Here is a 26,830-nt window from a genome sequence, read left to right on the forward strand (position 1 = left end):
TCCCTCCTCTCTCTGCCTCTCATTCTCTCTCTCTCTTTCTTGAGATGGAGTTTCTCTGTCGTTGCCCAGGCTGGAGTGCAATGGCATAATATTGGCTCACTGCAACCTCCACCTCCAGGGTTCAAGCCATTTTCTTGCCTCAACCTCCTGAGTAGCTGGGATTAAAGGCATGAGCCACCATACCTGGCTATTTTTTTTTTTTTTTTTGAGACAGATTCTCACTCTCGCCCAGGCTGGAGTGCAGTGGTGCGGTCTCTGTGGACTGCAACCTCCGCCTCCTGGGTTCAAGCAATTCTCTTGCTTCAGCCTCCCGAGTAGCTGGGACTACAGGTTCAAGCCACCATGCTCAGCTAATTTTTGTACTTTTAGTAGAGATGGGGATTCACCAATGTTGGCCAGGCTAGTCTCAACTCCTGGCCTCAAGTAATCCACCCACCTCAACCTCCCAAAGTGCTGGGATTATAAACGTGAGCTACCGTGCCCAGCTGCTTTTTTTTTTCTTTGACCTACACCCATCCACAATTATTGGCAAATATAGGCTTCTACCTCATCATCATCACTGCATTTCCTTTTTTTTCTTTTTTTTTTGAGACGGAGTCTTGTTCTGTCGCCCAGGCTGGAGTGCAGTGGTGCGATCTCAGCTTACTGCAACCTCTGCCTCCTGAGTTCAAGTGATTCTCCTGCCTCAGCCTTTCGATAGTTGGGAATATAGGCGTGTGCCACCACACCCAGCTAATTTTTGTATCTTTAGTAGAGATGGGGTTTCACTGTGTTGGCCAAGCTGGTCTTGAACTCCTGACTTCAGGCAGTGTGCCCACCTCGGCCTCCCAAAGTGCTGGGATTACAGGCGTGAGCCACCATGCCTATCCTTTATCACTGCATTTCCTATGCATTTATGTGCAATGATTTTTATTGTGGTAAAAAACACATAACAAATTTACCATCACTAATTTTTATTTTATTTATTCGTTTTTAGAGATAGGGTCTCACTATATTGCCCAGGCTAGCCTCAAACTCTTGGCTTCAAGTGATCCTCCTTCTTCAGCCTCCTCAGCAGCTGGGACTACAGGCACATGCCACTGCACCCAGCCCCTCTTAATAATTTTTTTTTTGAGATGGGGTCTTGCCTCGTCACCTAGGCTGGAGTGCAGTGGTGTGATCTCAGCTCACTGCAGCCTTTACCTCCTGGATTCAAGCAATTCTCGTGTCTCAGCCTCTTGAGTAGCTGGGACTACAGGCATTTGCCACCATGCCCGCCTGATTTTTTTTTTATATTTTTAGTAGAGAGGTGGTTTCACCATGTTGGTCAGGCTGGTCTCAAACTCTTGACCTCAAATGATGTGCCACCTTGGACTCCCAATGTGTTGGAATTACAGGTGTGACCCACTGCACCTGGTCTATTTTTAATTATTTTTAGTAACGCCATACTGTTTTCCATAGCAGTTGCACCATTTTACAAGCCCAATAGTTACAACTCACTTTTGTTTTTATTTATAGTTTTCTTTTTACTTTTTGCAGATAAAGGCTTATTTTAATGGTTGATCTATGTAATCAGAGAGGCCATTATGTACAGACAAAGGGGGAGCTTTTATTTCTTGGTCTCTTCCTCCTTGGACAAAGTCTGGATGATCTCCTTTTTGGCCTAGAGGCTCTCTTTTGCATGCTTCCTTGGTGTTAGACCTGCGGGCCTCAACTGGTCAGCCAGGAGCTTCTTGCAGGCCTTGTCTGCCTTCAGCTTGTGGATGTGTTCCATGAGAATCTGCCTGTTTTTGAACACATTACCCTTCACTTTCAGGTACAGACTGTGATACATGTGGCAATCAGGCTTCTTAGATTCATGTTATCTTCTGAGCAGCAGGTGCAGAATCCTCATTCTCCTTATCCATGTGAACTTCTCTGGCATTTGGGCATCGGCTGTACCCTCTTGCTTACCTATGACCATGTGCCTGCCCTTTTGGTAGGTCAAGGTGGTGTTTGGGCATCAAGCCCGGAAATGGATGGTCACAGGCTTGTGGATGATCAGCCCATCTTTGATCAGCTTCCGGATCTGCTGATGGGAGTTGGCATTGGTGATTTCACTGGTGCCACTGGGGTCCAACCAGACCTTCTTCTTGCCACAGTGGAGGACCCTAGAAGGGAGCCTCTTCTGAAGCCTGAGCATACTCATGGTTGTGGTGGCGGCAGCGAAAGGAAAGAGCTCCTGTAGTTTTCTTTACTTATTTTTGAGATAGGATCTTACTCTGTTGCCCAGGCTAGAGTGTAGTCGCTTGATCACGCCTCACTGTAGCCTCATCCTCCCAGGCTAAGGGAGTTCTCCCACCTCAGCCTGCTGCGTACCTGGGACTACAGGCATGTACCACTACACCCAGCTAATTTTTTTTGTTTTTGTTGTAAAGATGGGGTTTCCCCATGTTGCCCAGGCTGGTCTCAAACCCCTGGACAAAATCCATCTGCCCACCTCAGCCTCTCAAAGTGCTGGGATTACAGGCCTGAGCCACTATGCCCAGCCACAACTCACTTTCAAAATAATCAATTTCAAAATATTTCTGATGATAAATATTAAGCTCGTCAGGAGTGATTACCGAAATGTTAATATCATGGCAGGTGATCCACATCAGGGCGTAGTCTTCTAATCATCATAGTAGCAGCTCAGTAATTATTTGTTAAATGAAAAATCGAACAACTCACTAGACTTTTACTGTCTTTTATCACTGTGGTTCAAACACTTCTGCAAATGGCCCTATGATTTTATAGAACTAGATAATGATGAGAGGTCAGAGGGTTTGAAGATATTTGCTACAGCTCTATAATTTGATGGGTGAAGTTATGATTATCCCCCCCTCAGAATTGGGACATAAGACTTGAATTTGTTAAATAAATAATCTGTACTGTTTTTTAAACCTACCCTCAGATTTCAATTCTCTTTAATTATATTGACTCTACTCTTTCTGGTCTAAAAACAATTGTTTTAGAATACAAAAACAAACAGGGCTTAGGTAGTTGTTTATCTCCATGACACTTACTCTCCGAGGAGGTAGCTTTGGGAAGTTAGACACCCAGGCACTTCTAACCTCTTTCAGGACCAGCTTAGAAACTACTGAAAGAAGTCATTAGAGTCACTATCAGCATAATCACCAAACAAATTAATCAGCTTTGACTCCTAAAATTTTTTCAATATCAAGCCCACTCTGAAAAAACAAAGATTTGCCACTATTGAGAATATTTACTTACTAAATAAAAATAATTGCAAGGATTTATAGAGCTTTGCACCAGTATTTTCCATGCATCATTTTATATCACAGCAGCCCATCAGTGTTGTTCTTTTTTTTTTTTTTTTAGATGGAGTCTCACTCTGTCACCGAGGGTGGAGTGCAATGGCACGATCTCCGTTCACTGCAACCTCTGCTTCCTGGGTTCATACAATTCTTCTGCCTCAGCTTCCTATTTTTTGTATTTTTAGTAGGGACGGGGTTTCACCATGTTGGCCAGGCTGGTCTTGAACTTCTGACCTCAGGTGATTCACCTACCTTGGCCTCCCAAAGTGCTGGGATTACAGGCGTGAGCCACCTCGTCCAGACCCCATCGGTATTATTCTTAGTCTCATTAAATGAATTAGGTCTGAGAGCATGAGTGACTTGTCTGTATAACTCTGAAATTTGAATGCTAGTGTGTTAGACACCCAAACCAGGCTTTTAACAACTGCAGCGTTACACACTATATACTGAGCTGGATGGAAATTGTGGAGAATCCCAGAACTAGATAACAAGTCCTTAATTAGTTTATGTAGCCTAGCACATGATATAAGACAAGTATTATACATGAGAGAAAATGTAAGTGTCCAAGACATGTACTGTGTTATTCAGGAAATATGAGCACTTGGGATCGATGGAAAGGGAACAGGGAGAAAGGGAAGAGGGAGAATGTCCTACAATTAAAAAAAAAAAATAGGCTGGGTGGAGGCTGAGGTGAGCAGATCACAAGATCAGGAGTTCAAGACCAGCCTGGCCAACATAGTGAAACTCTGTCTCTACTAAAAATACAAAAATTAGCTGGACATGTGTCTGTAGTTCCAGCTACTCAGGAGGCTGAGGCAGGAGAATCTCTTGAACTTGGGAGGTGGAGGTTGCAGTGAGCCGAGATTGTGTCACTGCACTCCAGCTTCAGCAACAGAGACTTCATCTCAAAAGAAAAAGAAAAAACAAAAAGGTGTAATGGCAAACAGGAATATAATTTTGTGTAAATTTGAATTATCAGATATTTAAAACATCCTCGCAAGTATTTCATTTTATTACCTCTAAAGGTTTTCCCTTCCAATGCACCTTTATTCTGATGCTTAGAAATAGTCCAGTTTCATTTAAGTTTCAAATAGAGTTTTAGAAGCAATATACCAAGGATATTACTGTTTTACATGCAGTTAAGTTGAAACTGCTAAATATTCTGTTCCTTACTATAACGAGCTTAAGCCGGGAAGGTAGTGCTAAAGTTCGAAACTTTTTTTTTTCTCACTACTTCATCAGGAGAGTTTATTTATTGGAAACAGGCTGGAGTGCAGTGGCCTGATCATAGCTCACCCCAGCCTCGACTTCTAGTCTCAAGCGGTCCTCCCACCCCAGCCTCACAAGTAGCTGAGACTACCGGAGCAGATAAGTTTTGGGGGAATGGGGGGTCTCCTTATGTTGCCCAGGCTGGTCTCAAATTCCTGACCTCAAGTGATCCGCCTGCCTCGGCCTCCCAAAGTGCTGGGATTACAAACATAACCCACCACACCGGGCCAGGAGGATTTCTGGAACATGCTAAAGGCAGTGTGTTGATGTTTTGGTGACCAAAACTAGCTTTCTGTCAGCAGCCTTCATGAAGGCTAGCTTTTAGCCTGTGCCCTCATCATGTGCCACAGATTTAGTTTTGGATTAGCAAATGTTAATCCATATGTAAATGCGCTCTGTGATCCACACGTTTAGCAATCTGATTATATTCTTTAAATGTACGTTTCAACTCCTGTTATCCTTAATGAAATTTAGATGTGAACAAATTCACAACATTTGTGTCTTAGTTTAATTTCTAACCAAGCAATCTATCAAAGCCCGCTTCTCGGAGCAAGCCCACAGAATCTAGAAATCCCCTGATCTCGCTTCTGCTCTCAGGACAGAGCCTTTTGTGTGCACAGTTCTCACAAATTAAAGAAGTTGACTAACTTGAAGAAGAGATAATAAACCCTCTCCCTTGAAGGCGACTGTTCATTTGAGAACACTCTCCGGAGATATTTTTAAGCCCGCGCCGCATCTAATGGGGGCAGGGAGAAGAGCCGTGCCCAAATGCACGGGGGCATCTCCGGGGGCTTATCACCCGGAGATGCCTCCAGTGGAGCTGACAAATCTCTGAAGTGGGAAAGAGTGAGATTTCCCTGCACAGGGCCTCCGCGTGTGAGGGAAGGAGGGGGTGGGCGAGGGCCATCAGAGGGGAAGCCTCCGGCCTTTCCCCGTCTCTCAACACCAGCCCTCCCCGGCCTCCCCATTCCCCAATCCTCAGCGGCCTTTGTGGCTCTGTCCCCGACGGTGGCGCGGAGGCAGAAGGGGCGGGGACGCGGGCCGGAGACCCTCAGTCGGGGCTTGACCCCCAGGTGCATTGTCCGGCGGGGCCCATCCCCTCCCCCTCAGAGCCCCGACCCGGCCGCCCCCGGCCCCCTCCCAACGTCTCCCTCCGCCGACCGCGCCAACCTCCCGGTCCCAGACCAGGGGCCAGATGTAGAAAGTAGTCCCAGGCCGGCGGCCGCGGCGCTGTCCACTCCGCCGCCCCCGCCCTCTGCAGCCGCCGCCTCACTCCGCCCCCAGCCGGACTCTCAGGCCCCCGGCTTCTCGCGAGCGGCCATCCGGGCACCCGCCTTGCAGCCGCAGACACCCGCGTCGAGCCGCACCACGCCGGTGCCGGAGCAGGGAGCCGGGCTGCGTGCGTCCAGCCGCCGAGCGGCGAGCGCCCGGGGCGGGGGCGGCAGGCGGACAGCGGCTCGGGGCGGCCGGGGAGCATGCCCGCGCGGCTCCGCTGAATGGCGCCTCCTCTGCGACCCCTCGCCCGGCTGCGGCCGCCGGGGATGCTGCTCCGCGCGCTCCTGCTCCTGCTGCTGCTCAGCCCCGTGCCAGGTGGGCGCGCTTTCTTCTGCTTTCTCGTGCCTCTGTGGGGCGGGAGCAGGCGCGAGTGGGATGGGGAAAGAGGAAACGGTGGGACGGGGGGAGCGTGCGGCGGGGTCCTCCGTGGTGGCGCTGACCACCGGCCCCTGTTCTCGCCCCGCGGCCTGTCCCGAGCCGCCGGCTGCAGACACGAGTTGCCCGCGAGCTCTGCGGCGGCGCGGGCAGGACTACGGCAGCCTCTCCGGGCGCACGCCCCTCCCTGCCGCGCGCCCCGGGCTGCGGAGTTCTGGCGGCCGCTGTCCACTCTGGTCTCTTATTTCTCGCGCCATTGTCCCGGCTCCGGCCGCGTCCCCGCCTCCGCGACCAGCCGGGCTCCGGGCAGCCCGCCCGCCCGCCGGGGCTGCCGTGGCCGCACGTGGCTTTATTTATATTGTTTCCTTACTGGCTGCCTCGCCGCGCAGGGGGCGCCGCGGTTCCGCGCGGCTTCCCGTGTCTGCAGTGGGAGTTCCCCCACTTTTTAGGGCTGCGAGAGGGAATAGGTAAACTCATAGCCCAAGTCGGCACCAGCTTTCCGGCTCCGGATCGAGCCAGGAGGAGATGGGAGGGTGGAATTGGCAGGGTTGGGAGTGAAGTGGCCGATTTGTGCCCCGGCGAGGGAAGGAGAAAGGTCTTCGAAGCTGGAACTAGATAAATAGGATGTATTTTCCACAGCTACGTATTTGTGGTCAGGGCCTGAGGTGTGTATGGATCTGAAGATTCTTCTATATTCTAGGTTCGTCTTACACAAACTTGGATGAACTCATTTTTCCTGAAAGAGAAACGTGTAAAGTATTTGGGGTGACGGTAGGAGAGGTGTTCAGGAGACAGGGTTATTTATTTGCAAGTTACAAACACCAGAGTTTTTCTCGAGTGGTTAGTTTCTGTTAGGCTTGAAAAGAGGATCAAAGTCAGATGTGGCTCAGGAACACAATGGGCGTCTTCCGGAGTGGTCCGCGCGCAGCGCTGGGCGTTATTAGGGTGGCTCGCGTCTCCCTGGTAGTACCTTATTGGAGTCCTGAGGAGTGAGGATTCTGAGGACCTGCCTTGAAGAGAAACAAATCGTTCCTGGGGATTTGTAGTCAAGGATCCAAAACGATCCGGAGGAAGATGAAACAACTCTTCCCCCACATACCCCCATACTCCATTCGCTCCCAATCAATACGCAAGCCTTTGAGGCCTGTGCACTAAATGCAGGAGGTGACAGAGTATTAGTTGGTCATCGAATGCTTTATCCTGGCAGGGGCCAGGGGCGATGTGTATATGCTTAGGATAAAGCCTTTCCTCTGCTCTGATAAAAATGTGTATTGGTTGATTAAGCAATCTCCTATCCCTATTAGACAGTAAGGACCAATTAGTCACACATTTTTTCCAACAGTTGGTAGTTCTGAAAAAGTGAAATAAAAGTTTCCTAATCCGATCACCCACTGAGTACAAGCCGCAAGAGTTACCAACTTTTCAAAGTCTATTGTTTGTCTTTTAAATACCTAGCTTGCTCTGCAGAAATTAAGTAAATGGATTTCTTTCAAGGAGAGGAGACAGAGTCCCTGCTGTAAAAGGGCAGATAGAAAAATGCAAACTTGTAATTTGTCACAAAAGATAAACGCAGTTCCCAAAGGAGTAGGTGCCAAGGGTTCCAAAAACACTTCAAGGGACAAAGAAATAAACTTGCTTGTTCACAGAGTTGGAGTTTTGCTAATGATTTCTTGTAAAATTAGACTTTTACGACTTACTCTGTTCAAGATCTTTTTGACAAGCTTGTAAAAGTAGCAAACAGCTTGTGCTCATGAGTTTTCCTGATGATTCTGAAACTCTAGCGAGGAACTTGAGAACAGAATTCGTACAAGGAATAGAAGTTATTGAAATCTTCCCTGTGCTTTTAGTGAAGATGTAAAAAGTGATTTCTCTGACTTGTTGAAACGGTTTGCCGAAATTTAGATGGATTCATTAGGGTGTTTGTAAGTTAACTAATAAGATTTGTTAAACTTTGTCTTATTGTACCCTGAATACGTGTTTTACAGGCGTGTGTTAAGGAATCATTTTATACCTATAATTCTGGATGTGGCATTCTCCTTTTTTCCTTATAGGAGTGTGGTGCTTTAGCGAACTGTTTTTTATAAAAGAACCACAGGATGTAACTGTCACAAGAAAGGACCCAGTCGTTTTAGATTGCCAAGCTCACGGAGAAATTCCTATTAAGGTCACATGGTTGAAAAACGGAGCAAAACTGTCTGAAAATAAACGAATCGAGGTTCTTTCTAACGGCTCTTTATACATCAGCGAGGTGGAAGGCAGACGAGGAGAGCAGTCCGATGAAGGATTTTATCAGTGCTTGGCAGTGAACAAATATGGAGCCATTCTTAGTCAAAAAGCTCATCTTACCTTATCAAGTAAGTGTTGAAGTTTTTGGTTGTTGACAATTTTCATTGCTACATTTTGATGATTTCTTGCTTGATTAATATAATAACCCCTTAAGTCATGCTTATATGAAGAATTTTACTGGAGATAATAGTTGATGCTGAGGCATATAGAGAAGTCCGAAAAAAAAAATAAATTCAAATGAGTAATTGAGAACAGAAGTTAGGCTTAGAACATCAAGTAAAATAAAACTTATAGAGGTGACTTTATAAAAATTTTAAGTGTTTCACGCAGTATGAAGAGTTGGATGTAGAAGTTTGGCCAACACAACAAAAGTTGTTCTAAAATTTAATCTTATGGAAATTTGTGATTAATGAAACAATTGCAAGCAAATTTTTCTGCTTTGCAGATGGCTCTTGAGTGCTAAATCTTTCTTATAGCCCAACCTTCCATTTCTCTGACTGCTTTTGGATCACCCATGTTGCCTTTTAATTGTAGGAGAGGGCATTGGTCACTCTCTTTTAAGCCTTTGAAGTATTCCTAGTCTTCCTGCTGGGAGGGAAAGAGATTAAGACCATTTCCATATTATGGCTAATGGACTTAAACCCAGATCTCCTCACTTTTCCCCTTTGCCATAAAGTTTGCTATCTAATGATTTCTTTTCTGTTAACAACCCCATCAGATCAACCATTTGCCCAAGTGATCCACTGCTTGGTGGTTGACCTGTAACTGTTGAGTGTAAAGATGGGCCTAGGACAGGTACTGAACTCCTTGTTCCCACTGAGGCATTACACCTTTTTCAGGTGATGAAACACACAGGTCTCAAGATTAATAGACTAAAAATCTCGAAAGCAAAATTGAATCCTAAAACATTTTAAGGCCTTTAATCATCCTTTTCTTGGGGTTGTGCTGCTGTCCAATGAGCACATAGTGAGGGCAGTACTGCTAATACCTAACCAACACACCCGCATCAGCTAGAGCTTTGCTTTACCTTGGTGCAATTTTTCGAAAAATGAAAACCCACTTACAAAAAAAAAAAAAAAGGGTTTAAGGCATTCTACCTGCATGCTTTGGTTAATCCACAAAAGGTAGATTTTGCACTATACTTATAAATCGATCATTTACAAGTTGAGTAATAGGTAGATGGAGTTCTTAAGATAAAGGCATAATCTTAGCTGGGCTGGTGGTTAGCCTGTAATCCCAGCTATTTAGGAGGCTGAAGCAGGAAGATTCCTTGAGCCCTGGAATTTGAGTCCAGCCTGGAGTGAGACTCCCATCTCTTTAAGAAAAAATAGCATAATTTTTAGGAAATAGTTGTCTCAAGTTCTATACAATTGAAGTTTAGAAAGCTGTTGGCAGGAATTTCCTAGGTGTCTTTACTGTTAACAGTTCATGGTCACATTTATGCCACCCTTATATTAGTAATTTATTTTATTCTGCTGTAGTGATTAATTGTAGAAAATAAATTGCAAACAAAGATATTCCTATATTGATGTATCAGAAAAATCAGAGCTTTGCAGTTCTAGCCGTACTCCCACCCTTGCCAAAGAATAGTATAAACCTGAGAGGATTTCTGATTTTTCCTTTCCTTTTCTTTCCCTCCCTCCCTATCTCCTTCCCTTCCCTCCCTTCCTTCCTTCCTTCCTTCCCCTTACCTTCCCCCTCCCTCCCTACTTCCTTCCTTCCTCCCCCCTTCCCTCTTCCTTCCTCCTTCCTCGTATCCCTTTCCTCCCTCGCCTCCCCCTCCCATTCTCCTTCCTTACCTTTCTCCCTTCTTTCCTTTCTACCTACCCTCCTCCCCCTCCCTCCTTCTCTTGTTCCTGTCCCTTTCCTCCCCTCCCTCTGCCTGCCTGCCCACCCCTGTCCCTCTGTCCCTGTTATCATTGGCCAGTAATTATTTTTTTCATGGAGTAATGGTTTTTCTGTATAGTACTGCTTTAAAGATAGTGTGCTTTTTATGCTTATATTCTGTTCATTCAATTTTTGTCCATTGTAAACTTGTTCTATAGAGTTGTAATTTTTCCACCTTTGGGGTTTGTACAATCTTGTGTTTTCATATCCAGGAACTGTAACTTATCTTCCCGGGATAGGGAGTAGGTAGTGGAGGTGTCCAGATAGCCCATGAGAAGATGAAGCATTTGTCATGACTGTACATTGTTTCCAGGACCTCCTGAGGTGCCTGACAGAATTCTAGGGCTTCCAGAAATACTTTTGGAAAAATACAGGGCTTTCTAACTTCATAAATAAAATCTGAATGGTATGTAATAGGTGTAACAAACAAAATGTCAGAACTGGCTTTTTAAATATCTTAGATTTTTGTATCTTTATAGAAATTATCACTAATGATAAAAGATTACATGTGAATCATTTTGCAGGCTGTTATGGTGAAGTAGTTTTTATATTTTATGTATTTTTTAAATTAACAAAGTTGTGATATCTAAGAAATGTTTAGTTGATGGAGGTTCAAATCCCTTTAGCCTGTGTTCAGAGAGATACATGTATCTTAAACAGGAAGATAATAGGCATTAAGTGGACATTCTGGTTTTCTTTTCCCCCTTGAATTTAAAGCTAGTTCTTTTTTAGGTATTGATAGCAGCAGGGTACAAGTGTGTTCTTTTTCTTAGTCAAGGATTTTGTCAGTAAGCATATTTTTTGGTTGTACAGAAGCACAATACTACAGCACCTGGAAATCTAAAACTTTAATCTGTGCAAGTTTTAGATTTTTAACACACAGGCAATCAAGTCTTGGTTTCTAAACTTAGGAACTAGAAGCTGAAAGTTGCACTCTAGGCAAGAATTCCATTATTCATGTGTAAATTAGGAATTCACAGGGTTAAAAGGTTAGAAACTGGCCAGGATGAGGTTTACCCTTGTGATAAAGAGCAGATGACCCTCATTCATTGGCCAAAGCTTTCATGTAGCTCTTCTGCAAAGTTAGTTATTGCCGTGAATTGTTCTTGAGGAATGCAGAAATTCAAATGTGAACAGGCCTTTCCTTAAGTGTCACTATGGAGCCTTATCTCCCAAGCACATCAGAGCAGGGCTGCAGGGACAAGGTTCCTCCCCAAAGGCCTGGAGGCTTTGCTTTCCTGTTGTTCATTCAAGCACAAAAGAATTCATCTAGCTTGGTTTTACTAAGGCATCCCATTTTTAAAAGAAAGTATAGGGTTAAAGTAATATTTAGCTTTAAAAAAAGGTAATCCTTTTTATTGATAGCCATGTTAGCTGTCTTAGGTTTTCATGTAATTGGAATAGAAAGAGGAGTGACGTCCTTTTTCTAGTTGTGTACAATAGCAAGAACAGAAGATTAAACCGTTGCCTATGAATTTCAATATTACTAAATTTTAGCAAATCAAATTTTCGCTTTCATGGGTACTAAGTCTTCGTTATCTAAATTTAAATATTTTAGGAATAAGGAGTAATCTATGGGTATCTTGACTTTTCTTGTATTCTTAATGTTGAAATAAGATAAATTTCACAGGAAGGCATTAGTGTGGTAAAATGGTCTCATGTTTCAACAAGTTTAAATTAAGATAAGAGACATTTGAGAGAAGTAAAGGAGGAGGCGGGTTGTGTTCTGTGATGTGTAAAAGACTGGCTCTAAGCTAGTGATTGAACAGGAAGCTAGCTGTTTATTTCCTTTCAATAAAAGGCGGAAATTGAAGTCTTAGGATAGAGGGGAAAAAGAACATAAAGCTAGCTTATATTCCTTTGGTTTTCCAGGACTGTTCGTTTGGGTAAAAAATATTTTTTCATGTGTCCCTTGGTAGCTGGAAGAGCATAGGAATTATTGTAACTTTCTGATTTTTTAACCAAAATTTTGAGGTTAATTTTGCCATTGGTAAAGTTGTTTGTCGGTGCATTTCTGTAACTTTTTAGGTAGAAATAGTTGTTTCCATTAAAAGGATGTAGGTTTTCTTTAAAATTAAGAAAAACATTCATCAATTTAAATTAAGATTAAATGTGAGGGTTTATATGTGATTAATGAAAAACTTCTTTGGGTGTGGCTTGTATATTAAAAAGTAATGCATAAAATATAATAATACCGTTCTTGAAATGTGAAGTTAAAATATATTAAAAACATTTAAAGAGTCATGTTTAAAAAAAAAAAAGAGGAGGAAGTGGTATATTGAAAAGAGAACTGTATGAACTATGAGACTACATCGTAGATTTTGGATTTTATTAATGATCCCAGACCCCAAATAGCCAAGATTTTGCTACACTGTCACTGTTTTACTGAGAGCTGTAGGCGCTGGAAAGGACTGAGTCTTGTACTTGTGTGCCTGTTCACTTGAAGTCAAGCTGTGAGCAGCTACCTGCCCTAATTCAAGAATACTAAAACACGAGTAAAAGTCATTTGATTTTGGAAAACTCAAACCAACAGAACTGAGGTATTTAGAGAAACCAATCTGCCAACATTGTAGGTAAGGTTCAGTTGATGCTTCCTGGGATCCAAAAAAATAAAAAAAAAATAAAAAAAATTTGTCTTTAAAAAGAGGAGAACTGGTTCAGAAGTATATGTTTAACATAAAATTGGCCGTCTTAATATTGTATAAGTCAAGTGAAGGAAGTAAAAATTGCATGTATAGTTCTATAGGCTTTTAAAGAATGACACTTGGTTCTTAAAGTTTTTCTACTTTAAAGTCTGTTTATCAGGTGACTGACAATCTCTGGGTAATGGAACCAGTTTTTCTCACTTTACACTTAATTAGTGAGGATCATTATTTCTCATTTTCAGAAACCTGTAACATCATCTCACTCTTTTTCAAAGTTGCTGGATTTTTATTTTTTAGCAAAGCCTAGTCCAATGAGGGGTGGAATTAGAATTTTCTTTAATATGTGTAAAAATGTACTTATTTTGTTTTGCTTATGTCCAGATTCTTAGTGACATTTTGAAAGGGTATTTGGTGTGGCTCCTTTTTGTCATCTATCTCTGATTATTCTAAAGAGAGGATCTCACTCTCAGCAGCTCTTTGCCCTGAATTTGTTGTCATTGCTCCTGAATTTAACAACTAGGTCTATTGATGAAGTCCAGAGCAATTTAAGATAATGGCAAGCAACAAATCTTTTAAGCAGGGTTTTAGTATAAGGGAGCATTTCAATTAATAAAATACATTTGAGGTTACCTTTTTGAAAACTGTGATATTCTTGATTACAGTTTTGACAGATGGTTTTTATCTCATGAACATGGTTGCTGAATTAGAATTGATTACTTAAAGCATTTAAACTGGTAATTAGCATGTATATGAAGAATAATAATGCTGAGTCAGGCATTTTGTTGAGGGTCCTATCTAGATTTAAAAAACAGCTATGATTATTGAGATGTTTTAAAAGAAATCATAAAAATTACTTCCAAATTAAGTTTTCATTTGTCAGTCAAGACTATTTTAATACTTTTACGAGCTTACAATGCCCAGACTCTTTATTAAATCTTTTAAAAAATCATCATTTTAATCTTGATAAATAAGAAAGGACAAGGAAGGTGCTGTTGTAATCATTTAAGTAATATTTGCAGTTGCCCTAACATGGTACCCTGCACAGAGCCGAGCAAGGTCACAGTAAACAATTGATAATTGCAGTGTACAAAAAAAGGTAAAAACGTACCAAATTATCTTCAGCAGTTCTAATTCTGCTGCCAAGTGAACTGCAATAAGGATATGTATGCAGAGGATAAAGGCGTCATCCTCACAAAGGTCTCTGACACTAATCTGACAAATACTTTCCTGACTTTTACATTCCTTGTTTTTTTTTTTTTTTTTAACCTCTGGTTCTCAGAATCTACTTTTGATGAGCATTTAAAAACCAAAATCTTATAGACTGAGCAGAGGGCATGAATTTAAAATTGTTTGTTTTTTCAGTTTCTGGAGGGTTTGCCCTTTTTTCATGTTTATGCGTGTGTATATATGTCATATATATAGATACACACACACACACACACACACACAAATAATAGCTTTAGCATGTATAGTAGCTAGATTAATGAATAACTCTTTGAGAATGTGATCATTGTTCAGGTCTCCGGTTTCAAATTTATGTTCTTATTGGCTTTAGTCCTTAAAACTTACAGAAAAAAAAATTATAAAGCTCACTTTATGAAGCAATAGTAAGTCTCTAAGAGTTTATGAACAGCGTGATAGCTTTTTTCCCCTTTCATGTTGCTGTTTTATGCAGACTACTATAAATAAATCATGTTGTTTTGGAATAATCCTCCAAAGTCACCCTTTTAAAGTTCTGTAGTCTTTTAATACCACTCAGAATGATTGACTTAGTGGCTTATCTTCCATTCACTAATATTTACCAAAAAGAAAAAAGATATTTCTGGGTATGGGTTAGGTATCTCAGCCTTGGCACAATTGACATTTTGGGCCAGATAATTTTCTGTGGTATGGGCTGTCCTGTATGTCATATGCAGTGTTAGCAGCATCCCTGGCCTCTACCCACCAAATACCAGTAGAGTCTCTTCCAGTTGTGACAACCAAGAAAGGTCTGCTGTGAGGCAAAATAACTCCTGATTGAGAATCACTGATGTTTCTCAGAGTAGTAGAACACTCTCCTGTGATGTTGGACCATCTGTTACTTTACCCATTTCTATCTTAGCCTTGATATTCTACTTGTTTTGGTGGTAGCAGTGCTGAATTTAGTCACTGGAGAACCATTGCTATGTTTTTTTGAGTCAGAGTCTTGCTCTGTCATCCAGGCTGGAGTACAGTGGTGCAGTCATGGCTTACTGAGGCCTGGACTGCCTGGGCTCAAGTGATTTTCCCATGGGAGTCTCTCAAGTAGCTGGAACTACAGGCATATGGCACCATACATGGCTAATTTAAAAATTTTTTTAGAAAGAGGATCTTGCTATGTTGCCCAGGCTGACCTTGAATTCCTGGGCTCAAGCATTTCCTCCCACCTTGGTCTCCCAAAATGCTGGGATTATAGGCATGAACCATCATGCTTAGGCTCCATTTACTGTTTTAAGTGTCATATATGTAGGTATATATATTTTTTAATGTGTTTGGGCTACTGCCTAAGTTGTAGTGACAGTGCTTCTCCATCCCTTTTTCACACACGTAGTACGTTGAAAACTGCTACTAAGAGTTTACACTGGCCAGGCACAGTGGCTCACACCTGTGATCCCAGCACTTTGGGAGCTTCAGGCAGGTAGATCACTTTGAGGTAAGGAGTTTGAGACCAGCCTGGCCAACATGGCGAAACACCATCTCTACTAAAAATACAAAAATTAGCCAGGCATGATGGCGTGTGCCTCTAATCCCAGCTACTTGGGAGGCTGAGGCAGGAGAAATTAAACCTAGGAGGCGGAGGTGGCAGTGAGCTGAGATCATGCCCCTGTACTCCAGCCAGCCTGGGCAACAGAGTAAGACTCCGTCTCAAAAAAACAAAAGCAAAGAAAGAAACATAGTTGTGTGCAGCATAACAACATTCTGCTTAATGACAGACCATATATTATGACAGTGGTTCCATAAGATTATAATACAGTACCATATTTTTACAGTGCCTTTTCTAGGCTTAGGTATGTTTAAATACACAAATACTTGCCATTGTGTTGTAATTGCCGCACTTTTCAGTACAGTCACATGCTGCACAGGTTTGTAGCCCAAGAGCAATATAGCTGAGGTGTGTAGTAGGCTATACCATCTAGGTTTGTATAAGTCTACTCTATGGCATTCACATGGCCGAATCACCTAACGATGTGTTTCTCAGAATGTATCTCTGTTGTTAGGTGATGCAAGACTGTATATGTCTGGTTTTGCTAATAATAGTGTATTTTGGTGTTTGTTGACTCAGTATTTTAAAAATTATAGCTCTGACTTTATCTTGAGAGTTTTGCTAATGTATTAGTCTTTTAATATCAATTGATTATACTGGTTCCTCACCCCGACCTATTGGTATTAAAAATGATAAGGTGTAATTTCTTCTCCTCCCTCAGCTTTCAGACTGGACTAACTTGAGTCCCCTGGTTGGATTTAAAGTAACTCATGTTAAAATACTGACCCCAAAGTGGACATATAACAGGAAAAAATGTTTTGATGTTGGTAATATCACTTTTAAAAGAAAGGATCACATCACAGCTTTTGTTTTTCTCTGTTAATTATGTTTTCTGTTTTTTTCTATAAAAAGAATTAACTTTTTGTATGTTCAAGAGAAGCCACATTTATGCTGTAACTTAGTAATGCTTTTAATGTAATTTAAATTGAGGAACCAACCTCAGTAAAGCAGTAAGATTACCAAAAGTTACCAAGAGGATTATTAGCAATTATCCCAGTGATGGAATATGATTTTTTGTTTTTTTGAGACAGAGTCTCGCTCTGTTGCCCAGGCTGGAGTGCAGTGCCACCATCTTGGCTCAGTGCAACTTCCGCCTCCTGGGTTCAGGCAGTTCTCCTGCCTCAGCCTCCTGAGTAGCTGGGACTACAGGTGTACACCACCACACCCAGCTAATCTTCGTATTTTTAATAGAGGTGGGGCTTCACCATGTAGCTGGGACTAAAGTTGCGTGCCACCACGCCTCGCTAATTTTTTGTATTTTTAGTAGAGATGGGGTTTCACCGTGTTGGCCAGGATGGTCTCGAGCTCCTGACCTCATGATCCACCCGCCTTGGCCTCCCAAAGTGCTGGTATTACAGGCATGAGCCACAGCGCCCAGCGGAATATGATTTCTTGAAAGCCTGCAAGTATTCTTACCCAGGTGATCTGCTACATTTTTCAGAAATCTGTGATAATTAATATATGAAAGGAAGTATACAGACAGGAGAAGCTTTGTGAAATTAAAGTTTTTCATTGATGTAAATTTCACCAAATGTGAGAAAATATTACTCTTAGCAAACAGTACAATGAGAAATTATAAGTGGGTCCAGATTTGGTCAGTAGAGATATAACCAGCTTAATATACTACAGTTAAAGAAGCTAATAATTAGAAGTTTTTCCCTGTTAGGCAACATTCAGAAGGGGATAAAATTGAACTAAAAATGAAATAGAGAGATAAATAAAGTACATCATTATTTTCCACTGATTCCCAAATATTTAGACTTCTTAAGAGACTGGCAATGAACATTTTGAGGAGAAAAACTTAAGATTCCTTAAAATTTACCCTGTAGTCAATAGAGAATCCTTGCCTACTTTCACTTGCAGTATCGTTATGCCTTCCTCTACCATAAGTAAAGATTACAAATTCTGTAGTCTTAGAAACTTTTATTTCTTAAATAAGGAATAGGAAGCTGGGAGGGGATAAGTGCCTTTCTCAAGGGCACAGCTCCTATCTAGGACGAAAGCTCAGGTTTTCTTATTATAGTCATGAATCTGTAGTGCTTAAATAAAGCTTTTCCTTGTGTGTTGTATGGAGATGTATCTTTCTGTATTCAAATGTATATAATCAAATCTAGAATATAAAAAAGATTGGTAACAGCCGGGTGTGGTGGCACATGCCTGTAATCCCAGCACTTTGGGAAGCCAAGGTGGGAGGATCACTTGCTGTCAGTAGTTCGAGACCAGCCTGACCAACATGGTGAAACCCTGTCTCTACTAAAAATATAAAAATTAGTTGGGCATGGTGGCGAATGCCTGTAATGCCAGCTGCTTGGGAGGCTGAGGCAAGAGAATCACTTGAACATGGGAGGTGGAAGCCGCAGTGAGCCGAGATCATGCCACTGCACTCCAGCCTGGGCAACAGAGGGAAACCCCATCTCAACAGCAACAACAACAAAGGTAACAGAACTAACACTGCATTCCTTAATTTCTTAATTTAAAAAGATGACTTTCATTTTTGTGCAGCTCACCCTTTACTACTATACTTGTGTAAGATTTCTTGTTGATATAGTAAACAGGTGATTTTTAAAATAAATCACTAATGTGTTTCTATTTTCATCTTTCCTGTAACACTTCATGAAATTTCTTTTCTCGTGTATATCCTCTGTGCATGGAGGTTGAGCTCCTGTCCTTTTAGGGGTTCAGTTGATTTATCTGTCCAAATGGAAGTTTGATCTAAAGTAGTGATTTTCAGCATGGCTTTGAAGAACTATTAGTGAAGTGAGACTCTTTTGTAGTCAAAAGATTGTTTTAAATAAATAGTCAAGTACATATCAATATTATTGCATGGAAAGAAGGCATACTGACAGCCCATGTCTGTCATGGAATTAAAAAAAATAACAGTTTTATTAAGATTTAAAGTTCACCCTTTTTGGTTTGTTTTTATTTTTATTTTTTTGGCAGAATCTTGCTGTGCCCAAGCTGGTCTGGAACTCCAGTTCTCCTGACTCAAGTTTCCTGAGTAGCTGGGAGTATAGGCATTCACCAGTACACCTGGAACACCCTTATAAAGTGTACAGTTCAGTGGGTTTTGTGCATCTGTCTTACCACTATCTAAAGCTGTGTACATTAGCAATTCACTCCCTATTTCCCCCTTCTTTTAGCTACCGTGAATTTTCTTCCTGTCTCAATGGATTTGCTTATTTGGGGGTATGTCATATCAATGAAATCAATGAAATTATATAATATGTGGTCTTTGTGATTGTCTTCTTTCACTTAGCATGTTTTCAGAGTTTATCCATGTTGTGGCATGTATCAGTACTTCATTTCTTTTTGTGGCCGAATAAGATTACATTGTGTGGATAAACTATATTTTGTTTATCCTTTCATCTGTTGGACACTTGAATTGTTTTGATCTGTACTGAACATTGGCATACGAGTATTTGAGTCCCTGTTTTCATAATTTTGGGTATGTACCTAGGAGTGGGATTTCTGGGTCATATGGTAATTCTACATTTCAATTTTTGATGAGCCACCAAACTAGTTTCCATAATGTTTATACCACCAGCAATGCCAGAGGGTCCCAGTATTTCTGCCTCTTCATCAGCATTTATTTTCCTTTTTTTAAAAAAAAAAAAAATGTATCAACCTAGTAGATGTGAACTGGTATCTCCTTATGGTTTTGCATTTCCGTAATGACTAATGATGTTGACATCTTTTTCCTGTGCTTTTTGGCCATTTGTAGATCTTCTTAGGAGAAATGTCAGTTCAGCTACTTTGCTTATATTTTAATTGGGCTGTTGAGCTATAGGACATCTTTCTATATTCTGAGTATTAAACCCTTATGAGATACATGATTTTCAGTTTTTTCCATTCTGTATTTTGGCTTTTTACTTTCTTGATACTGTTAGTAGTTTTCAGTGTACAGTCTTTCACCTTTTTGCTGAAATTTATATCTGGGCATTTTACTCCTTTAGATGCTATTCTAAGTGGAATTGTTTAATTTCCTTTTCAATTACTTTATTGTATTGTGTATGTAAACACAACTGCTTTATGCATGTGAATCTTATACCCTAAAACTCTTCTGAATTCATGTATTAGCTCTAGTAGCTTTCATGTGGGTTCTCTGCAATTTCCTATAAATAGGATCATGTCATGAGTGATACAGCTTTACTTCTCTGTCTCCAATTTGGATGCCTTTTGTTTCATTTTTTAGAGTAGTTGTTCTGTCTAGAATTTTTAGTATGATGTTAAATTACAGTGGTGAAAGCAGACATCATTGTCTTGTTCTTGATCAGAGGCGAAAATCTTTGTGTATGATATTGCCAGGTTTTTTTTTTTAATGCATGCCCTTTATCATGTTGAGGAATTTTTTTTCTATTCCTAGTTTTCTTAGAGTTTATATTATGAAAGTGTTTTGGATTTTTTCAAATGCCTTTTTTGTATCAACTGTGCTAATCTTTTTTCTTTGTTCGATCAATTATTTGATTAATTTCCCTAATGTTGAACAACTTTTACATTCCTGGGATGAAACTGAGATAAATCCTATTTGGTCAATGTGATTCTTTTAGTATATTTTTGGACTTGGTTTGCTAGCAGTTTGCTGAGACTTTGCATCCATATTCATAGAAGTTAATTTTCTTGTGTTATCTGTCTGGCTTTGATCTCGAGAAGGTGTCCTAGAACATGTTAGGAAATATTCCCTATATAATATTCCCTATAAAAATATTCTATTGTTTAGAAGAGTTTGAGAAGAATTGGTATTAATTTTTACTTAAATCTTTTGGTGAAGGCTGGGTGCAGTGGCTCATTCCTGTAATTCTAGCACTTTGGGAGGCTGAGGTGGGCAGATTACCTGAGCTCAGACATTCGTGACCAGCCTGGGCAACATGGTGTGACCCCATCTCTACTAAAAATACAAAAATTTAGCTGGATATAGTGGGACATACTTGTAGTCCCAGCTACTCAGGAGGCTGAGACACAAGGATCACTTGAACCTGGGAGGCAGAAGTTACAATGAGCTGAGATCACACCACTTCACTCCAGCCTTGGTGACAGAGAGAGACTCCGTCAATAAATAAGTAAGTAAGTAAGTATGTAAGTAAATAAATAAATAAATAAATTTTGGGAATTCACTTGTGAAGTCACCTGGTTCCACCTGGGAGTTGCCCAGGTTAGAGTGCAGTGGCGCGAATTCAGCTCACTGGAACCTCTAGGGCTCCCTGCAACCTCTGCCCCCTGGGTTTAAGTGATTTTTTTTTGCCTCAGCCTCCTGAGTAGCTGGGACTACAGGTGTACACCACCATGCCCGGCTAATTTTTCTATTTTTAGTAGAGATGGGGTTTCAACATGTTAGCCGGGCTGGTCTCGAACTCCTAACCTCAGCTAGTCTGCCTACCTTGGCCTCCCAAAGTGCTGGGATTATAGGCATAAGCCACCATGTCAGGCCTATTGTTGGGATATTTTTGATTCAGTGTCTTCACTTTAAGTCTGTTGTAATTTTTTTTTTTTTTTTTTTTTTTGAGTCGGAGTTTCGCTTTTGTTAACCAGGCTGGAGTGCAATGGCGCGATCTCGGCTCACTGCAACCTCCACCTCCTGGGTTCAGGCAATTCTCCTGCCTCAGCCTCCTGAGTCGCTGGGATTACAGGCACGCGCCACCATGCCCAGCTAATTTTTTTGTATTTTTAGTAGAGACGGGGTTTCACTATGTTGACCAGGATGGTCTCGATCTCTTGACCTCGTGATCCACCCGCCTCGGCCTCCCAAAGTGCTGGGATTACAGGCTTGAGCCACCGCGCCCAGCCAAGTCTGTTGTAATTTTATATTTCTTCAGTCAGTTTAGGTAATTTGCGTATTCTTTGGAATTTGTCCATTTCATCTAAGCTATCTAATTTGTCAGTTCATGGTATTTTATTACCATCATTTTAATTTTTTGAAGTCAGTAGTAAAAAATTCATGTCTGATTTTAGTTATATCTTCTTTTTTCCTTGATCAGTCTATGTAATGTTTGGTCGATTTTGTTTATCTATTCAAAGATGAACAAATTTTTCATTTTCCTGATTCTTCTATTTCTTTGGTTGTTTATTTCATTTATATCTACTCAATCTTAATTATTTTTTCCTGATGCTAGCCTTGGGTTTAGTTTTCGCTTCTTTCTCCTCAAGGTGTAAAATTAGATTATTGATTTGAGATTATTCTTCTTTTTAAATATACTTTTAACCACCAGTTTCCCTCTGAGCACTGCCTCCTCTGCATCCCATAAGTTTTGGTGTGTTACAGATTTTCTTTTTTTTTTTCTTTTTTGGAGATGGGCTCTTACTCTGTTGTTGCCTGGGCTGGAGTACAGTGGCGTGATCTTGGCTCACTGCAAACTCTGCCTCCCAGGCCCAGGCAATCCTCCTGCCTCAGCCTCCTGTACATTGTCATTTTCATTTGTTCCAAAGTATTTTTCTAATTTTCTTTACATTTCTTCCTTGACCCATTCATTAAGAGTATATTGTTTAATTTTCATATGTGTGTGTTTTCCAGTTTTACTTCTGTTTTTAGTTTTATTCTTCATTGTGGTTGGAGAAAGTACTTTTTATGGTTTTAATTTTTTTTTTTTTTTTTTTTTTAAGAGACCGAGTTTCACTTGTTACCCAGGCTGGAGTGCAGTGGTGCAACTTTGGCTTACTGCAACCTCTGCCTCCTGGGTTCAGGCAGTTCTCCTCTGGAGTAGCTGGGATTACAGGTGCCCACTGCCACGCCCAGCTAATTTTCTGCATTTTTATTAGAGGTGGGGTTTGAGCATGTTGGCCAGGCTGTTCTCGAACTCCTGACCTCAAGTGATCCACCTGTCTTGGCCTCCCAAAGTGCTGGGATTACAGGTGTGAGCCACCATCCCAGATGACTTTAATCTTTTAAAATGTATTTATGCTTGTTTTGTGGCCCAATATATGTTCTGTTCTGGAGAATGTTTTATGTGCACCAGGGGACAATGTGTATTGTGTTGTTAGGTGGAATGCTGGTATATGTCTGCTAGATCTAGTTATTGCTTATATGTCTGTTAGTTCTGTTATTTCACTACTGATCTTTTGTGTAGATGTTCTATCCATTTTTTGAGTGTAGTGTGTTGAGGTCTCCAGCTTTTATTGTAAAACTGTTTATCTTTACGTCAGTACCAATGTTTGATTCATATATTTTGGGACTCTGTTGTTTGGTGAATATATGTATATATTATGTTTTTTTGATGAACTGATCCTTTTATTAGTGTATAATATCCTCCTTTGTCTCTCATGACAGTTTTTGCTTAAAGTCTGTTTTTTTCTGATCCTAGTACAGCCTCCCCAGCTTTCTTGGTTACCATTTGCATGGGATACCTTTTTGTACTCCACTTACTTGTGTCTTGGATCTCAAGTTAATCTCTTGGCTGGGCATGGTAGCTCATGCTTGTAATCCCAGCACTTTGGGAGACCAAGGTAGGTGGATCACCTGAGGTCAGGAGTTTGAGACCAGCCTGGCCAACATGGTGAAACCCTATCTCTACTAAAAATACAAAAATTAGGGCCAGGGGAAGTGGCTCACTCCTGTTATCGCAGCACTTCGGGAGGTCGAGGTGGTTGGATCACGGGGTCAAGAGATCAAGACCATCCTGGCCAACATGGTGAAAACCCATCTCTACTAAAAATGCAAAAATTAGCTGGGCATGGTGGTATGCACTGTGGTCCCAGCTACTTGGGAGGCTGAGGGAGGAGAATCACTTGAACCTGGGAGGTGGAGGTTGCAGTGAGCTGAGATTGTGCCACTTCACTCTAGCCTGGTGACACTCCATCCCAAAAAAAAAAAAAAAAAAAAAGAAGCAAAAATTAGCTCAGTGTGGTGGTGGGTGCCAGTAACTCCACCTACTTGGGAGGCTGAGGCAGGAGAATGAATTACTGGAACCTGGGAAGCAGAGGTTGCAGTTAGCTGAGATGGCATTACTGCACTCCAGCCTGGGTGACAGAGTGAGACTCTGTCTCAAAAAAAAGAAAGAGAGAGAGAGAGGGAGGGAGGAAGGAAGGAAGGAAAAGAAAAGAGAGAGAGAGAGACGGAGGGAAGGAAGGAGGGAGAAAGAGAAAGAAAGTCTCTTGTAGATAGTTTATGGTTCAATCATGAGTTTTTAAAAATCCGTTTTTCCTTTTTGATGGAGAGTTTAATCCACTTACATTTATTGTAATTACTGATAAGGAAGGACTTCCGCCATTTTGCTGTTTGTTTTCTGTATGTCTTACACCTTTTTTTTTTTTTTTTTTTTTTAGACAGGGCCTCACTGTCTACCTGGCCTGAGGGGCAGTGGCATGATTATGGCTCACTGCATCCTCAGCTTCCTCAGGCTCATGTAGTCCTCCCACCTCAATCTCCCAAGTAGCTAAGTAGCTAGGCTATACATTCCACCATGCCCAGCTAATTTTTTTGTATTTTTATAAAGATAAGGTCTTATTTTGTTGCCCAGGCTTACCTTATACCTTTTTTTGTCTATCATTTTCAACATTCTTGTCTTTTTTGTGTGTTTAGTTATTTTTGTAGTGAAGCATTTTGTCTTCCTTCTTATTTCCTTTTGTGCATATTTTTTAGTTTATTTTTTTGTGTGTGGTTACCATAGGAATTATACTTAACATCCTAAATTTATAGCAGTCTAGTTTGAATTTGCAATAGTGTGTGAATCTTTGCACCAGTACAGCTTCACCCCCCTTTTATATTATTGTTACACAGTACATCTTCATACATTGTGTGTAGATAATGATATGGATGTATGAGCTTTTTACGTATTTGTCTTTTAAATTATGTAGGAAATAAAAAGTGGAGATACAAACCAAAAATACAATACTGCTGGCTTTTCTAGTTGCCTACTTAGTTACATTTACCAGTGGTCTTTATTTATTTATATGGCTTTGAGTAGCTGTTCAGTGTCTTTTAATTTCAGCTTCCAGCACTCTCTTGAGCATCTGTTGTAGAGTAAGTCAGTGATAATGAGTTGCCTCAGCTGTTTTTCTGGGAATGTCTTAATTTCTGCCTTATTTCTGAAGGACAGTTTTACTAGATACAGACTTCTTGCTTTATAGTCAGTTTACTTTTTTTTTTTTTTTTGAGATAGCATCTTGCTCTGTTGCCCAGGCTGTGGTGCCATGGTGTGATCTTGGTTCACCACAACCTCTGGCTTCTGGGTTCAAGTGATCCTCATGCATCAGCCACTGAGGTTATAGGCATACACCACCATGCCTGGCTATTTTTTGTATATATTTTTTAAGTAGAGACAGGGTTTCACGAAGCTGGCCAAGCTGGTCTCAAACTCTAGGCCTCAAGAGATATGTCCACGTTGGCCTCCGAGAGTGCTGGGGTTACAGGTGTGAGCCATAGCACTCAGCCTATTTTCATACTTTATGTATGTCATCTGACTGTCTTCTAACCTCCATGATTTCTGATGAGAAATTGGCTGTTAATCTTTTTGAGGAAGAATGAGTATGTGATAAGGCTTTCCTGTTTTGCTGCTTTTAAGATTTTCTCCTTTTGACTGTTAGCAATGTGATTATAAATGTATTTCTATGTGGATCTCTTTTAGTTTATCCTACTTGGAATCCATCAAGTTTTTTAGATGTATAGCTCTATTTCTTTCCTCACATTTAGAAAATTTTCAGCTATTATTTTTTCAAATACTCTTTCTGCCTTTCTTTCTTTTTTCCTTCTGGCTTCCCATAATGCATATATTGGTCTGCTTAATGGTGCCCCACATGTCTCTTAGAATCTATTCACCTATGTTTTTTTAGATCATTATAGTCTTCCCTTATGGTCTTTTGTTTCATGTAAAACATTTAAAATTTTTACCTTACACTCTCCATTAGTTGTACTGTTATCTTAAGTTCTTTAGGTGCTAACTTCCCCCTTTTCCATTTCTGGTGATTTTCCTTTGTTGCAGATTGTTTCCATATGTGATTTGTAATTTTTTATTATAACCTTGTCTGTGGTACGATATCACATTCTATATCATGCAAGTTATGCTTTTTTGGCATGCCCCAAGGTTTCCCTGGTCATGGACCAGTTTTGGGGTTAATTGTTGGCTGCACTACATTGGTTGTAAAATGTAGCATCCTCACAAGTGTGTCTTATAGGCCAGCAGTTTTTGTTTGTCATGGGAAACATTTTTTTCTCATCCAAAAGGAAGCTTCCTGTTGTTAATCTTGCTGGTGGGCTGAGTTTTTCTACTGACTCTTTCTCTGTGTACTAACAGGATCCTGGTTTCAGGTCTCAGTTAACTATGTTGTTAGGGAACAAAATCACCACTTCTTTTTAGAGGCTTTTAATTCCTGTAGCCACTCTGGACCACCATGGCTTCAAGCTCTGACCTTGTCCAAATTTTGTTAGTGGTGGTGGTATAAATATGTTCCGTATGGCATTTCTGTGTGTTTTTAGTGGGAAAGAGCATCTATGTTTATTCATTCTACCTTTTTGCAGAAATGGAAATAAGGCTGGTGTCTTTAAGAATCTCTTTCTACTCTGGAAACTACAAGCCTAATCTTGAAGATTGAGTTATCAACTTCACTTCTCTGTTTATTTCTGACTTTCTTCATTTTAGTTTTCAGCATGGGATTTTTTAGGATCTTTGGCTGATTATTCCCTTTTGGTTCTGGAAGACCCAGGAAAATGCTTGGCACATTGTAGACACTAAGTCCTTACTGGCTGATTGAGAATTCTGTGTTTAGGCTTACTTTTACTCTCATAGTTATTCATTTCCCCAACAATTATTTATTGAAAACCTACTCTTGCTAGATTTTGAGAATGACATGACTAATAAAATATAGTACCTGACCTCAATGATAGGAAAGGAGTATATAAATAATTATTAAAACAGTATAGATGTGTAATAATACAGTTGATTCCTGGTGGGATTACAGGTGTGAGCCACTGTGCCTGGCCCACAGTTTTTTCTTTTCTCTCTCTTTTTTTTTTTTTTTTTTTGAGATGTTTCACTCTTATTGCCCAGGCTGGAATAGAATGCCACAGTCTCGGCTCACTGCAGCCTCTGCCTCCCAGGTTAAAGTGATTC

General features: G+C 40.9%; 1 protein-coding gene, 1 non-coding gene and 1 pseudogene across 2 annotated transcripts in view; 2 read left to right on the plus strand and 1 right to left on the minus strand.

Annotated features, from left to right (window-relative positions):
- Positions 1-1,526: 1,526 nt before the first annotated feature.
- LOC116564338 lies at positions 1,527-2,354 on the minus strand (annotated as a pseudogene).
- A 3,494-nt stretch (positions 2,355-5,848) lies between these two features.
- Positions 5,849-26,830, plus strand: part of PRTG (protogenin) — a 128,982-nt gene continuing 108,000 nt past the window's right edge. The window contains exons 1-2 of the mRNA XM_032297376.1: positions 5,849-6,134; positions 8,246-8,548. Coding sequence (XP_032153267.1) covers positions 6,041-6,134; positions 8,246-8,548 — 397 coding nt within the window. The 5' untranslated portion in view covers positions 5,849-6,040. The remainder of the gene's footprint in view (positions 6,135-8,245; positions 8,549-26,830) is intronic.
- Positions 9,403-9,528, plus strand: LOC116564650. Its single transcript, XR_004275023.1, has one exon. It is a non-coding gene; the product is annotated as a U4atac minor spliceosomal RNA (small nuclear RNA).

The sequence above is a fragment of the Sapajus apella genome, unplaced genomic scaffold, assembly GCF_009761245.1.
Source record: "Sapajus apella isolate SASKATOON/1434 unplaced genomic scaffold, GSC_monkey_1.0 scaffold37, whole genome shotgun sequence".
Taxonomy (NCBI): Eukaryota; Metazoa; Chordata; class Mammalia; order Primates; family Cebidae; genus Sapajus; species Sapajus apella.